The following is a 15349-nucleotide window of genomic DNA, read 5'->3' as shown; positions in this document are numbered from 1 at the left end:
AGATCATGACCTGAGCTGAGATCAAGAGTCAGACGCTTAACTGACTGTGCCAGCCAGGTGCCCCTATGATCATGACTTTATATTCTCTATCAAGCATATTACATATCTCCATTTTGCTTAAGTCTTTTGCTATGATTTTGTCCTGTTCTTCGATATATACTCTTCTGTCTCCTCGTTTTAACTCTGTATCTGTTTCTCTGTGTTAGGAAAGATAGCTACCTCTCTTGCACTTGAAAGTAACGGTCTTATGAAGACGAGGTTCTGTAGTGCCTTGCTGTGCAGTGTCCTTTGTTCACTGGAAACTGGCACTTCATGGGTGTCTTTTATGTATGATGTGTGTGCCCTACTGTTGTGGCTGAGCTACTTTTTCCTTCAGTCCAGTTATCTGCAATGGCTTTCTTTGCCTTTTGTGAGAAGTGTTTGGTCCCTGTGGTGTTAGTGGGCTAGTCTAGGGATACCTTGGGCTTGAGTTGACTCAGATCAGGCATTTTCTAGAGATGTAGTAGCACCAAACCACAGGGTATTTTTCCTCTGTTGTCCTGAGAAGCTTTTTTTGGAGAGTAGAGCCTTAATCAGACCAGTTGTCGGCTTCTAACTGGGTCTCTGTCTAACTGGTGAATGTGATATTTTTCCTTTTCTTTAGGACAGGACTCACTTAGCAATGGTGTTGACACTGTAGTACTGCTTGCACACTGCATGGCCTTTGGCGCCTCCTTATGTGGGCTCTTGCCAAGACCTTATTGGAGAAGGCAGATCTGCTGAAGTACAAAGCAGTGGGGTTCCATGTGCCAGGGCACTTACATCCTTCAGACTGAGGCAGGCTATCTGTCCAGAGGGGTGGAATGGTGGAAGCACAGTGTGTGTGTGTGTGGGGGGCAGTGGGGGGAGGTCTTGGAGGGTGAGGCTGTGCTATTTAAGTAGGAGTCCACAGTTGGCCCTGTGTTTACCTGGGGGAAGGGAAACATTGTTGGCCAGTTGTCTTCTTGGAGGAGTTCCCTAGATAGTTCTATCCCTCCAGGACACATTTTGAGATTAGTAAATAACTCATTACTATATGCCCTAGGCGTCTTTCAAACTGCTGCTTCTAGGCTGAATCTCTGAGGACTGTTTGTTGTACTGTCTCTTTAAGGGTGAAGACTCAGTGCCTCTCACCCTCCAGGCTCTCCCAGAGGAAAATACACTGATTTTTTAAATTCCAGGTTTTAAGTCCTATTGGTTGTAAGAACTTGGTGTTAAGGTTATGTTATGGTGATTTGTCTTCTTCATGTGGACTCCCTGATATGAGGGTCTGCTTCTTTCCCCTCTATGTGCCTGCAACATTCATCCATCCTATAGACAATCTCAAAAGTCTGTTAGTTCCAACTGCATCTCTATTTTTTCTACCCTCTTAGGTGTGGCCTCTTCTTTATATGTAGTTGTGGAGTCTCTTTTGCCAGTCTTCAGGTCATTTTCTGGGTTATTACCACTGATGTGAATGTTATCTAGTTGTATCTGTGGGATGAGGTGAGCCCAGGGTCCTCCTACTCTGCTATCTTTCCAAGAAGTCTGGAAAGTAATTGACTCTTGTATATTAACCTTGTATCCTGCAACCTTGTTTATTACTGCTAGGTAATTTTACCTATGATAATTGAAGTCATATGTTCACAAAAAGTTTTAAGCACAAATATTCAGAGCTGCTTTATTCACAATGTCCAAAAGCTGGAAGCAACTCAAATATTCATCTGTTATGACTTGATGGAAAAACTCAGGTATATCCACATAATATAATGTCATTCAGAATTATAAAGGAATAAGCTGAGGATACATACCACATGTGGATAAATCTTAATATGCTTAGTGAAAAAAGAATATACCAGAATAAAAGAGACATACTATATAATTACATCCATATAAAATTTGAACAACAACCAAAAACAAACAAACAAAAACCCCAAACTAATCTACAAATGAACTGTTATTGCTTGGGAAAGCAGGATGGATTTCAGGAAAAGACAATAGGTATGTATTTCATAGGAACATGAAGAAATTTAAGGGAATAAAAGGTATGTTTATTATCTTGGCAATTCTTTCACTGTTGAATACATATGGAAAAATATACTAAATTATATATTTTAAAAGTATTCACATTACTGTATGTCAGAAAGGAACAAATTTGTAAAAAACATTTAAAAAATATCCTCAGTGACTGCTTTCCTTACTTGTAATATAAGCCAAAGACATTGACATTAGCTGGGTGTTCTAATATCTTTGAACTTTTTCTTCTACTACTCTCTCCTTTGCATTGTCCTTGGGATGCTCAACTATATTGGCTTCCTCGTTTCTTTCAGATTTCAAGGACAGTGCAAAATGTAGTGTTTTTTTCTTCCTATTTCCTCTGCTTAAACTGCTCTTACCAGCGTTTGCCTTGTTAAATTTTCTGTTGTCTTCAAATACTTTCTCATATGCCATCTACTAAATAATGTTTTCCTGATAACCCTAAATAGAAATATAGCTTCCACCACATACACAATAACCACTCATTCTGCTATCTTTATTTTTTCCATAGCTTTTATCTGCTTACTATATTTATGCTTAAAACTTTGTATAAATAAGATAGGCTAGTCTTGCCAAAATGCAAGTCCACTATAGCCAATTTATCCAACAGATTAAAACTAAAATCTGGACAGAATACAAAACAGTTGCCACATATTTCTACATAGTTAGCAAATCAAACAAGTCAAACAGGAAGTAAATTTTGAAGAGGTGCATTCTATCATGTAGGTTCTCAAGAAAAATTTTCCCCTATGTGTTTCCCTCCACTGATTAGAAAGCAAGTATCCAGTCGAGAGACAGTAGATTGTACAGGGAGCAAAAAAGCAAGATATACCTTATTGTTTTCTAGACAGAGAATCAGAAGTAATCTATCTGTGAACCGTAAACAAAGAGAAGGATCCTCTTATTTTATTTCTTCTTTGTTTTTCTACTAAATCTGACTGAAAGTTATATCCCAGTCACAGAATAAAACAAAAAGCTAAAACTCCAAGAGAAGGTTTATTTTTCTGGCAAGAAAGAAAGAAAGAAGAAAGGAAGGAAGGAAGGAAGGAAGGAAGGAAGGAAGGAAGGGAAGGAAGGAAGGAAAGGAAGAAAGAAAAAGGAAAGAAGAGAGTAAGGAAGAAAAAGGAAGGGAGGAAGGAAGGAGGAAGGGAAGAAAAAAGAGAAGGCTGATATTGGACAATGTGTGTGAAATTCCTATTGTTATTCTTTGTTTTTTCTTTCTTTCTTTCTTTCTTTACTTCCTTCTTTCCTTTCCTACTTCCCCAAGGGCAATACCCATTTTGACGACATGGTGATACATACCACTAAACTCTACCAGAAATGCTGTCTTTCTGATCATGGAGATGTGAGAGGTGACTCTTGACAACTACAGAATGTGAAAAGAATCCTGAAGAAGAGAGAGTTGAATAAATGACTCCTTAAATTCTGTATATGAACTGACATCAACTATGAGCTTACTCCTGAGCTGCACAGGCATAGGACAGACCCAACAAAACACAGAAAAGGCACTGAAAACTGATCTACAATATAAACCATCTTCAACTCTCAGGATGAGTGACAAAAGCATCCATTAGAACTACCACAAGAAACAAAATAGGACTTGCAGTCTGAACATGACCATACTGATCTCCTGGTAAAGATAAAAATCAACCTTATACAAAGGATTTTAACAAGATTCATATTCAAAATGTCCAAGATAAAATCTTGAAAAATTAGTAAACATATGAGAAACCATAAAACATGCGACTGTCAAGGGAAAGAATGAGCCACAGATTCCAATTCCAGTATCACTAAGATGTTGAAATTGTCATACAAAAACACTAACACAGTCATTACAATTATTCCTTATGACTTAAAGGTAAACACTGTTGAAGTATGCGAAAGAGAGGTCATATACAGAGATAACAAAGTAGAAAAAAAGAACAACGTCATAATTTTATAAGTAAAAGTCTTAAATCTGAAATTCATCAGATGAGCTCAATAGCAGAATGTAGAAGAGTGTGATCTTAATTAAGAAAAATGATTCAGTCTTGAGAAAAAATATTAAAATCATGAACGGAACCTCAAGGATGTAGAACACATATAAAAATCTCTAATATTCATGTCTCTGGGGTCCCAGAGAAGAAGGAAAAAATATTGGGCAGAGAAATATATTTAGTGACACTATGGAAAATTATTTTCAAACTTGGTAAAAGATATAAATTTACAGATTTTTAAAACTCTTTGATCCCTAACAAGTAAACTTAAAGAACATATTTAATTGATAAAACTCAAAGATAAAGATTTATTGCAAAGAGGCAGAAATATATGTAGATATGTATAGATAAACAACAATTTGAATGACTGTAATTTCTCATAAGGAAGCTTAAAGTCCAGAAGACAGTGGAACAATATTTTTAAATGCTAAAATTTATTTTTATAAAAAAGTTAACTCAAAATTCAATATACAGAAAATATATTTCAAGAATGCAGTTGAAATAAAGGCTTTACCAGCTAAGAAAAATCAGAGAGAATCCGTCACCAGCAGACAGTCTCAAAATGAAATTCTAAAATGAGTTATGGTTGAAGAGAGGTTATACAAATTAGAAAATTAGGAGATCAGTAGTAAAGGGAGAACAACAGAAATTAGAATTATATGGTTACATATATTTATGGGAAGCTCACTTGCTCCCATTGTTTGAAGTCACTTCTAAATAGCCTTTGTGGGGTTTCCATGCATGCAGATGTACATTTGACATCTGCTACATGTAGGGAAGTACAAGATTCCATAGTGGTAAGGCTCTTTTACTTTTCACTTGAACTAGTAAAATGTTAACTCTAAGTCAATTTTGAAAGGTTAGGTATGTATATCGCCATCTGTAGATTAGTGGTTCGCAGTCCTATGCTCCCATTTCTAGAGATACCATTAGGTGCTGCTGGCATCTAGCATTCATAGACCAGGGAAGGTGCTAAACATCCTGCAATGCACAGGATAAACTTTCCATCAAAGTTTATCTGGCTGAAAATAGTAACAGTGCCAAAGTTGGAAAACTGTGATTTGGAGCAATTTCTAAAAAAAAAAAAAGAGAGATTTTAGCCAAAAGCCAATAGATAAATTAAAATTCAATACTAAAACAGTTCAAATCCAAAAGGAGGTAGCGGGGGGAGGGTATGAAGAACAACAAACAGATAAGACTTATGGGAAACACATACCAAAATGGTAAAGAGCTTCAAATCACACAAAGAAAAACTGATGAAATGAAAGAAAATATTGTCAGATCCACTATTGTATTTGGAAATTTTAAGATTCCTCTTTTAGTATTCATTAGCAATCAAAAGGTGTGGGATACTACTAAAAAGTAGATTAGACTAAAATGTATAGCATTAAATATTACTAGAAAAGACCCCTGGATAATAATTAATTACTTTCATTTACCATCATTTTTTATTGCATATAAGCTCCACTAAGGGAAGTAATTTTGCTTCGTTTGTTTACTGTCATGTCTCCTATACCCATATCAGTGTTGGGCACATTACAGATGCTTACTAGATAGTTACTGAATGGAGAGATGAATGCAAAAATCAGTCATAATCTTATATTACTTGCTCATTTCAGGAATAACAGTTCTGATTCTTTGAATTTTCCACAAGTTTGGAAGATATACAATGTTTGCACTACCAGTGAGAATGACTCACTTTACAATCCATATCCATTCTCAAGTGAGTTCCTAATAGGCACTCTTCTCATAAGTTGCAAGGTGAAGGCTCTATGGCTTACCCAACATTTATCTCTTGTGCCCACTTCTTGCCAATTTTCCCTATGGTTAAAGTGAGAGTACAAATTAATCCAATTCAGATTACCATCTGGATTATCTAGTTAAAAATTCCTCCATTAAAAAAAAGAAATAAGAAACCACAGTCAGATCGATGTTCTTATTTGGTTAATCTTATAAAATAAATTAATAAACATGTTTCATAAAAACACTGAGAAAACACATAACACACAGAAGAATTATTTTACACACTTAAATAATACCCTTATTAAGTGGGAAAAAATACTAGAAACAGTACTAAACATTTTGTAACCATTAATTTATGACATAGGTATTACTGTATCTGTTTTTACAGATGCCTGTTAGAGTACTATAACTTCTACTTATAAAAAAGGTAAGTAAGAATTAAGATTCTAACACTTGGTTTTGCTGAACCTAGAATCCAAGAAATATGTACCAAATAATTACAGGAGGATAAGAATAAGTAGAGAAATAGGACCCAGAATTCTCAGCTGATTTTAGTAATGAATAATTGTTGAACACATTCTTGGATCTGTCTGGTCCTTACTCCATAGATGATAGGGTTCAGCATAGGTGGTACCAACAAGTACATGTTGGCCAGCAGTATGTGGGTGTGGTGTGGTATATGCTTACTAAAACGGTGGGTGAGGAAGGAGAAAAGACCAGGGATGTAGAAGGTGAGGATGACACACACATGGGACCTGCAAGTGCTGAGGGTCTTCAACCTGGCATCATTAGAAGGGAGATTAAATACAGTACGAAGTATCTGTACATAGGACAGAGAGATACCTGTCACATCAGTCCCAGCAATTAAGATAATGACTGCCAAACTATAAAGACTATTGATGGAAATGTCAGCACAAGCCAATTTCACCACAGCCATGTGCTCACAATATGTGTGGGGGACTACATTGGACTGGCAATATGGCCATCTCCTTACTAGAAAGGGATGTGGTGTCATTAGTATTAACCCACGTAGAAGTGCCACTATGCCAACTTGAGCCACCACAGAATTGGTAAGAATGGTTGTGTGTCTCAGTGGATTGCAGATTGCCACATACCGATCAAGTGCCATGGCCACAAGAAGCCCTGACTCCACCCCAGAGAAAGCATGGATGAAAAACATCTGAGTGAGGCAGGCATGGAATTTGATTTCATGATAATTGAACCAGAATACACCCAACATCTTGGGTAAAGTGGAGGTTGACAAGATGAGGTCTGTGATGGCCAACATGGAAAGAAAATAGAACATGGGTACATGGAGAACAGTTTCAGTTTTGATGATGAAAAGGATAATTATGTTTCCCATGAGTGCAATAATATACATTGAGCAGAAAGGGATGGATATCCAAATATGCAAATCTTCTAGACCAGGAATGCCCATTAGGAAGAAGGTACTAGGATTAGTGAATGCAGTGGAGTTAAAGTCAATCATGGTGATTCTGGCTACGTGAAGATATAGTCTTGCTTTCTTTCCCTCCTTTGTCCCTGGAGCTGTCAAATGCACATATACTCTGGTAAATATAAAGTAGAATTACTTAGGTGAAAATGCAATTGAGCAAATTCATTTCTATTTTAAGTCTTCCTTGGTGAGCTGCTTTGAAATTACATGGATTGCATTATTCACTGTCTGCTATTAATCTCATTAAGGACTAGCTGGAGTAAAGACTATCTCCTTAAACTCAGAAACTCCACAGTGTTCTGCCCTACACTAAGTCTCTCTCTGTCTGTGATAGCCAGGCTGAGCAAAATTACTTTTTCTTCTTTTTCTTTTTCTTTTTCTCTTCTTTCTTTCTTTCTTTTTTTCTTTTTTCTTTATTTTTTGCAAAATTTCTGATAAATAACTCAGATTCCTCACATTCTAACGGAGGGGGGGGACCTATAATAACGCTCTCACTAAGAAGTACTGTACACCCCAAACAAATTATGGTCTTGGAGACTTTTTGCATGAGGTAAATTGTAAATAGAGATTTTTGGAAGCAAGACATGAAGGAATAATAAGCATTCCATATGTGCAATGCTTTGAAGGACAATACTTTTGAAATTTGCTGCCCTGATGAATTTTTGGCCATATAAGATACAGCATCTGATCACTAAATGCATAGTAGCTTTAAGATAGCAACAAAGTCATTGAACTTACACTCAAACTGTATGCTCCCTGGATTTTCCAGAATCCCTGGAAAAGTGTTACTTGGGCAGATTGCCCATGCTTTCATGATAACTCATATATACATATATACATATTCATACACATAGATGTACATATACATATCTATATACGTATGTATAGATATATATGTATATATATTTATTATATAAACTTTTATTCCAACATCTCAGTTGATGCCAGATGTTCACTGTGAAACTAATGGTTAGTATGTTATTTCTTACTAAATTATTCTTATGCCCAGAGAATATACCTGCATACACTTCCTTTTCCAAAGTTGGTAGGTAACAGGTGCCTTGTGGACCTGAATTTCTAAAGGATGAATGGGGAAAATGTCAAGAGCATCCTGATCAAACCTTATTAGTGGCCAGTTCTACATGGTGGGACTACACCAATTTACCTGTCAACAATGAGGCAATCCAGAGAAGTCTCCAACATATCTTCAGAGGGACCACTGTGTCTTCCTCTATTGCATGCTTTCAGTTTATTTTCAGCACAGTTGAGTCTCAAGAGTCCAAAGTAATTCTGAATATTTTTTTCTGAGCTCTAGGAAGCTCTTTCTTACACTAGATATCCTCATCACTGCCTCTCTCATGTCTTAGATTTGAGTAAACATAGACGAGTTGTCTATTTCCCTCCAGATTAATTGTGTTGTGTTGAATTAAAGCCAGGAACTCTGAGATTTGAATTATTCCCTCATGAAAGGTTAATTTCATATTTTATAACTCCACTAGGGAGGAGTCCCAGGGGTTCAAACACTGCAACAGATGTTTCCTTACCTTTCTTTACATTCTGAGAAGTATAAATGGTGCCAGAGGGAGTCCACAATTACTCTATCACATGACGTCAGTTGACATCAAGTGAAATTTTATTTGAGTGAGACTTTATAACGAATTTTAAAAATCAGGAGTAACTTTAAAAAATTAACAAAGATACTCTGGTTTCTCTTCAGATCGTATAAACCTTTCGCCTTTTACTAAAAAATTAACAAAGAGTCAGTGGAAAGTTGCAATTAGTAATATGTCCTGTAGATCTAATGCACTTATAATGATTATAGACAAAAATGTTGTATTATAAACTTCAAAGTAGTTAAGAAATTAGGTTTTAATTTTTCCTACCTCCAAAACAGAAATGGTAATAAGATGATGAAAATAGACAAAATAAGATTAAAAAATAAGAAATGATAAAACAGATATGATTAAAGGTATTAGCTAATGCTATGTGGTAATCATAATACAATACATAAATGTGCCAAATGAACAACTATACACCTTAAATTATATAATGTTATAAAGCAACTGCATTTCCATATAGATAAAATTTTTTAAAAGTTAATAGAGCTTCAGAACTCAGAGAGATCTTAAAAGTACATAGAATAAAATGATACTTGGGGTGCATGAGTGGCTCCATCGGTCAAGCATCTGACTTCAGCTCAGGTCATGATCTTGCAGTTAGTGAGTTCGAGCCCCCTGTTAGGCTCTGTGCTGACAGCTCAGAGCCTGGAGCCTGTTTTGGATTCTGTGTCTCCCTCTCTCTCTCTCTGTCCCTCCCCTGTTCATGCTTTGCCTCTCTCTCAAAAATAAATAAAGATTAAAGAAAAAAAAAACTTTAAAAAATACTTTTCATGGGGCACCTGGTTGGCTCAGTCGGTTAAGCATCTGACTTCAAATCAGGTCATGATCTCACAGCTGGTGGGTTTGAGCCCTGGATCAGGCTCTGTGCTGACTCAGAGCTAGCTCAGAGCCTGGAGCCTGCTTCAGATTCTGTGTCTCCCTCTCTCTCTCTCTCTCTGCCCCCCCCCCCCTTGCTTGTGCTCCCTCTCTCTCAAAAGTAGAGATAAACATTAAAAAAAATACTTTTTGTACTTCAAATATGTGATCCATATCTTATGATAATCTATAGAAGGAAGGAAACTTTGTGCCAGATTCAGGTATGAAGGGTGAGGATTTGGAATTAGCCAGTAATATTTGTTTTAATCTTAAAATTCAAGAAGTGAAAGAAGAGTAAATGTTACTCTAGGGAAAGAAAACACACTACCTAAAGTTGTGATATTGTGCTCCATATCTTCACTTCATAAAGACTGCCTCGTAATTGCTGGAAACAGCATGGACTTATTTTGCTTATATTTTCACTAGATAAATAAATAAGAACAAAAGAGGCCGATTTTCAAGTGAAAACTAGAAAGTTTCTGATTATGTCTCCTAAACATCTTTTCTCCTATCAGGCTTATTTTTTCTCTTCATTGGAAAACTGTCTTTTTATTTGGAAACTGTCTATCAGAGAAAATTGCTATTTTAGACTGAAAACACGAACCTAGTATAAATCAACTTCTGTGAATGTAATCAGATTGATATGCAAAGACAAATATGAATATTTGGACCATTTAAACGGACTTTGGTTTATGGTTTTACTGGATCTTTGTGTTACTCTCACTTTACAAAGTTCAAAGAAAGCATCCAGCCATACCTCTCAGACGCATCGCCATGGTGGCAGCCAGTGCACTATTTCAGTTTAACTACTTCATTTACCATTATTTTTGGTCTTCAATATCTTTCAAACGTCAAAAACATTTCATTTAGTTCCAGGCACCAGTAAGGCCATAAAATATTATGTTTAAATAATTCTGTTCTTGTTGATAAATAGTCTTCGTTTTAAACTCCCTAAGTGCTGCCTTTCTCTTAGTCACCTTAGCCTCTATAGGAAACCCTGTAGATGTCCCTACAATTTCGTCACTGAAGTAGAGACTGGTCCAGCAGGAGACCTTCCTGATCCTGCTTCTGTCTTACGGCTGGAGTCCATTTGTTGCTCACTATCCTTGCCATATAAGCTATTAAATATTTTTAATTCCTCTTCTGTTTTTCTGAGTAGATTGCCTGTCTCACGTAGTCCTATTTTTCATCTGGCTGGGTTTTGTCCGGGTTGTACTCATCTTGCAGATGCCTATGAGACAAGCCAGCTGCCTCCTGCCTCTTGCTCTGGTGCCCATAGGTTTTAGGAGGGTTATGCAAAATGAATGCCCCATGGGGATGTCTGTCAATGATCACGAATGAGAACATCTCTCTTTGTTCTTCTAGAAGAGTCTCACTGACCAGAGTGATGACAACCTTCTGAGACCCACTAGAGGACTGGCCTCAGGAACCAATAATTAGAAGAGTGTGTGGTCATTAGGGTCACAAGGATGATTGCTTAATTGTACTTTTGTGGAACTAAACCTTACAGATTGTAGAGAGAAAACATGGTCACCCCAGCATGAAGCTGATGAAATTTTCTATAGCCCCACATTTTTAAACCATAGAGTTGTAAGTCAGTATGGTTTAAAGCAGTTTCAATAAAGTATTACCCATGTGGTACCTGCCTCAGAATCACCTGAAATGATATTTACCTAGATATTTCCTAAAATTTCATATTTCCCCAGAATTGCATAAGTTGCAACAGCTTAGCTGATGTTTGCTCCTTATCTTAAAAAGGAGGATAATAATATCTTCTTTTCAGTAGTTATTTAATATTAAAATTAATGAGGTATACAAAAAATTACCCATTTACTATTGATAAATAAGTTATTTTATATCTATTATTATTTTTGTTATTTTAGTTTTGCCTTTCAAATGTAAACCTGGGATTTCCATTTTCAAATGGATGTGAGGAACTAAGTAACAATGTCAAGCATGTAATTAAATTCCCTGCTGCTCTTTAATTGCTAGCATTGGAAAGAATCTGTGAAATTAGAACTAATAAACACTGATGACCATTGGAGGAGATATAGCAGACATGAGACAAAACAGAAAACATAATGAGTCATTTTGTCCCCCTTTTCTACCACTTCTCCTGTCATTAGTCTTCTCTACCAGTCTGCACTTGCATAATTCCCTTGCTATCAACTGTACCATTTATTTTGCATATGATGTTTATTTTTTTAATTTATGTATTTTAATAGTTTATTGTCAGGTTGGTTTCCATATAACACCCAGTGCTCATCCCAATAAGTGCCCTCCTCCATGCCCATCACCCCCCTTCCCCTCCCCACCACCCCATCTGCCATCAGTTTGTTCTCAGCATCTACAAGTCTCTCATGGTTTGCCTCCATCCCTCTCCCCCACTATTTTTCCCCTTCTTCTCACCCATGGTCCTCTGGTAAGTTCCTCCTAATCTTCCTATATGTGCAAACATATGGTAGCTGTCCTTCTCTGCCTGACTTATTTAGCTCAGCATAACACCCTCAAGTTCCATTCATGTTGCCACACATGGGCAGATTTTGCATATGATGTTTACATTATCCATTGAGATACCTTCACTGAAGCTCATAGGATAAATGATTTGCCCAAATCAAACTAAGAGAAGTAAGGATATCTCAAAATAACACATTTAGAATTGAGGGATTTAATATGTCCTCTTGAATGGAAGGGGAAAAAATTTATAATGCTGCATAACATATTTTATCCCAGGATCTGATTTTTCCTTCTTAAAACAGAATTCTCTGTTTCCTTTTTCTCTGTCAGTATAATGTAAAAGACCCTTATTTGATGTGTGAAGTGCAGGGAAAGCATAGTCTTATTATTAACAGGGGAGTCTATTCCACAGATAGCCAAATCCTAAGAAAGGTGTTAAATATCATTAATTCTATATCCTATTTCTTTTCATCTTTTTTTAAAGATTTGAATAAATAGGGGCTCCTGGGTGGCTCAGTGGTTAAGCGTCCAACTTCAGCTCAGGTCATGATCTTGCAATTTGTGGGTTTGAGCCAAAGCAGCTCTACTTTTAATAAAGATATACGTAAAACAAAGTATTTGCTTTGTTTTTGTAAATATTTTTAGTAATTTTTATTAAGTTTATATATTTATTTTGAGAGAGAGAGAGAGAGAGTAGGGGAGGGGCAGAGAGAGAGGGAAAGAGAACGAATCCCAAGCAGGCTTCCCACAGTCAGCACAGAGCCTGACCTGGGGCTTGAACTCACAAGACCTGAACCAAAATCAAAGCTGGATGCTTAACGGACTGAGCCACTCAGGCACCCTATCAACTGAAGTATTTTATGTCAGTCCATACAGGTACATTGTATGTGTTTGCATGTGCATATGTGTGTGTCTGTGTGTATTTACTCAATTAGTGAATAGTATGAGAAAATGTTTTGCAATTTGTATAGTGAAGATTCAGATACAAGAATTTAGGTAGTTAAGGATTTTTAAATTTGAACTTAAAGGAATATGTTAGGACATTCGTTTCTGGACAAACTGGAGTAACAGGAATGTGCATGAAAGAACTAAAGTACCGTAAAATATATAAAGTGAAGGCGCTCAAGATATTGGACATCAGATAATAAAGGACAATGGAACCTGAGGGATGGGAAACAAATGAGGTCATCCCTACAATTGCCCAAGCTTACTGCACAGAGAAAGTTACCAAAACACATTAGGGAAAGTTAGAGTCCAGGCAGAGTACAACATGATTCCTAAATTCAGGATCTGGAGCTGGAATAATAATAATAATAATAATAATTCTTGTTCTTCTTCAAGATTTGTTTGTTTAGGGTGCCTGGGTGGCTCAGTTGGTTAAGCGTCCAACTTCCAAGTTCGGCTCAGGTCATGATCTCATGTTCAGTTCATTGAGTTTGAGCCCACAATAGGGCTCTGTGTTGACAGTTCAGAGCCTGGAGCCTGCTTTGGATTCTGTGTGTGTGTGTCTTTCTCTCTGCCCCTCCCCTGCTCATGCTCTGTCTTTCTGTCTCCCAAAAATAAATATACATTAAAAATGTTTTTAAAAATTGAAAAAAATGTGTTTTTTGTTTAATTTTGAGAAAGAGTGAGTGGGGAAGGAGCAGAGAGAGAGGGACAGAGACAGAATTCTGGTGTCATCACAGAGCCTAATGTGGGGCTTGAACTCATGAACCCATGAGCTGAAATCAAGAGTTGAATGCTTAACCAAATGAGCCACCCAGGTACCCCTGGATCTGGGATTCTTGGAAGGATAAAACAGAAACAGTAAATCAGCTTACCAAAGTGAAGAAATCTTCAGAGAGAGAACTTCTTTGCTTTAAAAATCACTTCAATGCTGATTAGTTCATGCTTGTGCTAATTAGTTCAGATAAGTTTGAGCATATTTACACACAATATGTGTGAACCAATCTACCCAAACCACACACACACAAAATGGGGATAATATGTGAAGCCAACCCTTTTTGTGCAGTCATCAAGGGATTTTCACAATTTATTGTGATATAGGAATACAGAGGGAAACGATATAATGAGACAAAATGAGTAGTAGATGAAATATTGCTCTGGCTTCACACAGTACAACCGAAAACAAAACCTGACAAGTTGGCCAGTTTCAATTTAATCAAGTCCCAGAACAAAGCCTTTAAACAAAGAGATACAAAAAAGAATTTGGCATCCCAAAGGGTAAAATATATATTGTTTTTTAAATATTTTATATGTTTATATATGTTTTATATATTTTACATCTATATTTTTACATATTATCATATATATTATACATATAATCCATTCCAACCTATTAACCATGAAAAGAAATAGCAAAACAAAATTCATTAGTAAGAAAAATTAATCAACTGAAACTGACTCAGAAATGACACAGATGCTAGAATTAATCGACATAGACATTTAAAGCTTTTATAAATGGATTCTATATCTTTGATAAACAGCATCCTAGCATCCAAAAGAAGGGAAATAATTGGATTGGCAGTCCCAAAATCACCATCAAAATAGTGTCCCTAACACAACAAGCAGTTCACAAAATGCTCTGTTCAAAAGGTTTGTTTTTATTTGACAGGACTCAGAAATCAACCCATAAGAAAAAGGCATTTATAGTGGCAACTGTTTAACATTGAAGTGTCCTAAGCAAACTTAATGATTGGGGTAACAAAAGACTGACTATAAAACTCAAAACAAATCAACAAACAAAACAAATAAACAATTAAAAACAGAGAATGAGATATCAATAGGAGGATTTGAAAAGTTCCAACATATTTTTAGGAATATAGAAGGCCACATATCTGTGTGCATAGTACATTCACAAGATTTCAAAAAACAAACAAACAAAGCCCACTCAAAGTAAAAACTTTGCTTACTAATCAAAGACTTGGTATCAGCTATAATAAATAAGTTCCAAGAACTAAAAGAAACCAAGTCTAAAGAAGAGAAAAAAAAAGTTTGAGAATCATGTGTCTCCAAATAGAGAAAATAAAGACAGAAAGTTTTTAAAAAGAATGAAATATAATGTAAATGTACAATAAATGAATGTAAAATTCACTATAGGTGCTCAAAAGCATATTTGAACTTATAGAAAAAAATGAATAAGCAAGCTTGAAGAGAGACCAATTGAGATGATCTAGCCTGAGAAGCAAAAAAAAAAAAAAAAAAAAAAA

The 15349-nt window shown here is 36.1% G+C and overlaps 1 protein-coding gene across 1 annotated transcript; it reads right to left on the bottom strand.

Moving 5' to 3' along the window:
* Positions 1-6294: 6294 nt before the first annotated feature.
* Positions 6295-7242, bottom strand: LOC120224940 (olfactory receptor 52E4-like). Its single transcript, XM_039223179.1, has one exon. The coding sequence runs from the start codon at positions 7240-7242 to the stop codon at positions 6295-6297; it is 948 nt and encodes a 315-aa protein (XP_039079110.1).
* Positions 7243-15349: the final 8107 nt, after the last annotated feature.

Source organism: Hyaena hyaena, unplaced genomic scaffold (genome assembly GCF_003009895.1).
Source record: "Hyaena hyaena isolate Hyena2069 unplaced genomic scaffold, ASM300989v1 scaffold_1310, whole genome shotgun sequence".
Taxonomy (NCBI): Eukaryota; Metazoa; Chordata; class Mammalia; order Carnivora; family Hyaenidae; genus Hyaena; species Hyaena hyaena.
Note: the sequence above shows the minus strand (reverse complement) of the source record. Positions and strands in the feature narration are given on the sequence as shown.

Excerpts from the sequence above, each read along its gene's own strand:
- LOC120224940 (XM_039223179.1), bottom strand. The coding sequence starts at position 7,242 with ATGATTGACTTTAACTCCACTGCATTCACTAATCCTAGTACCTTCTTC.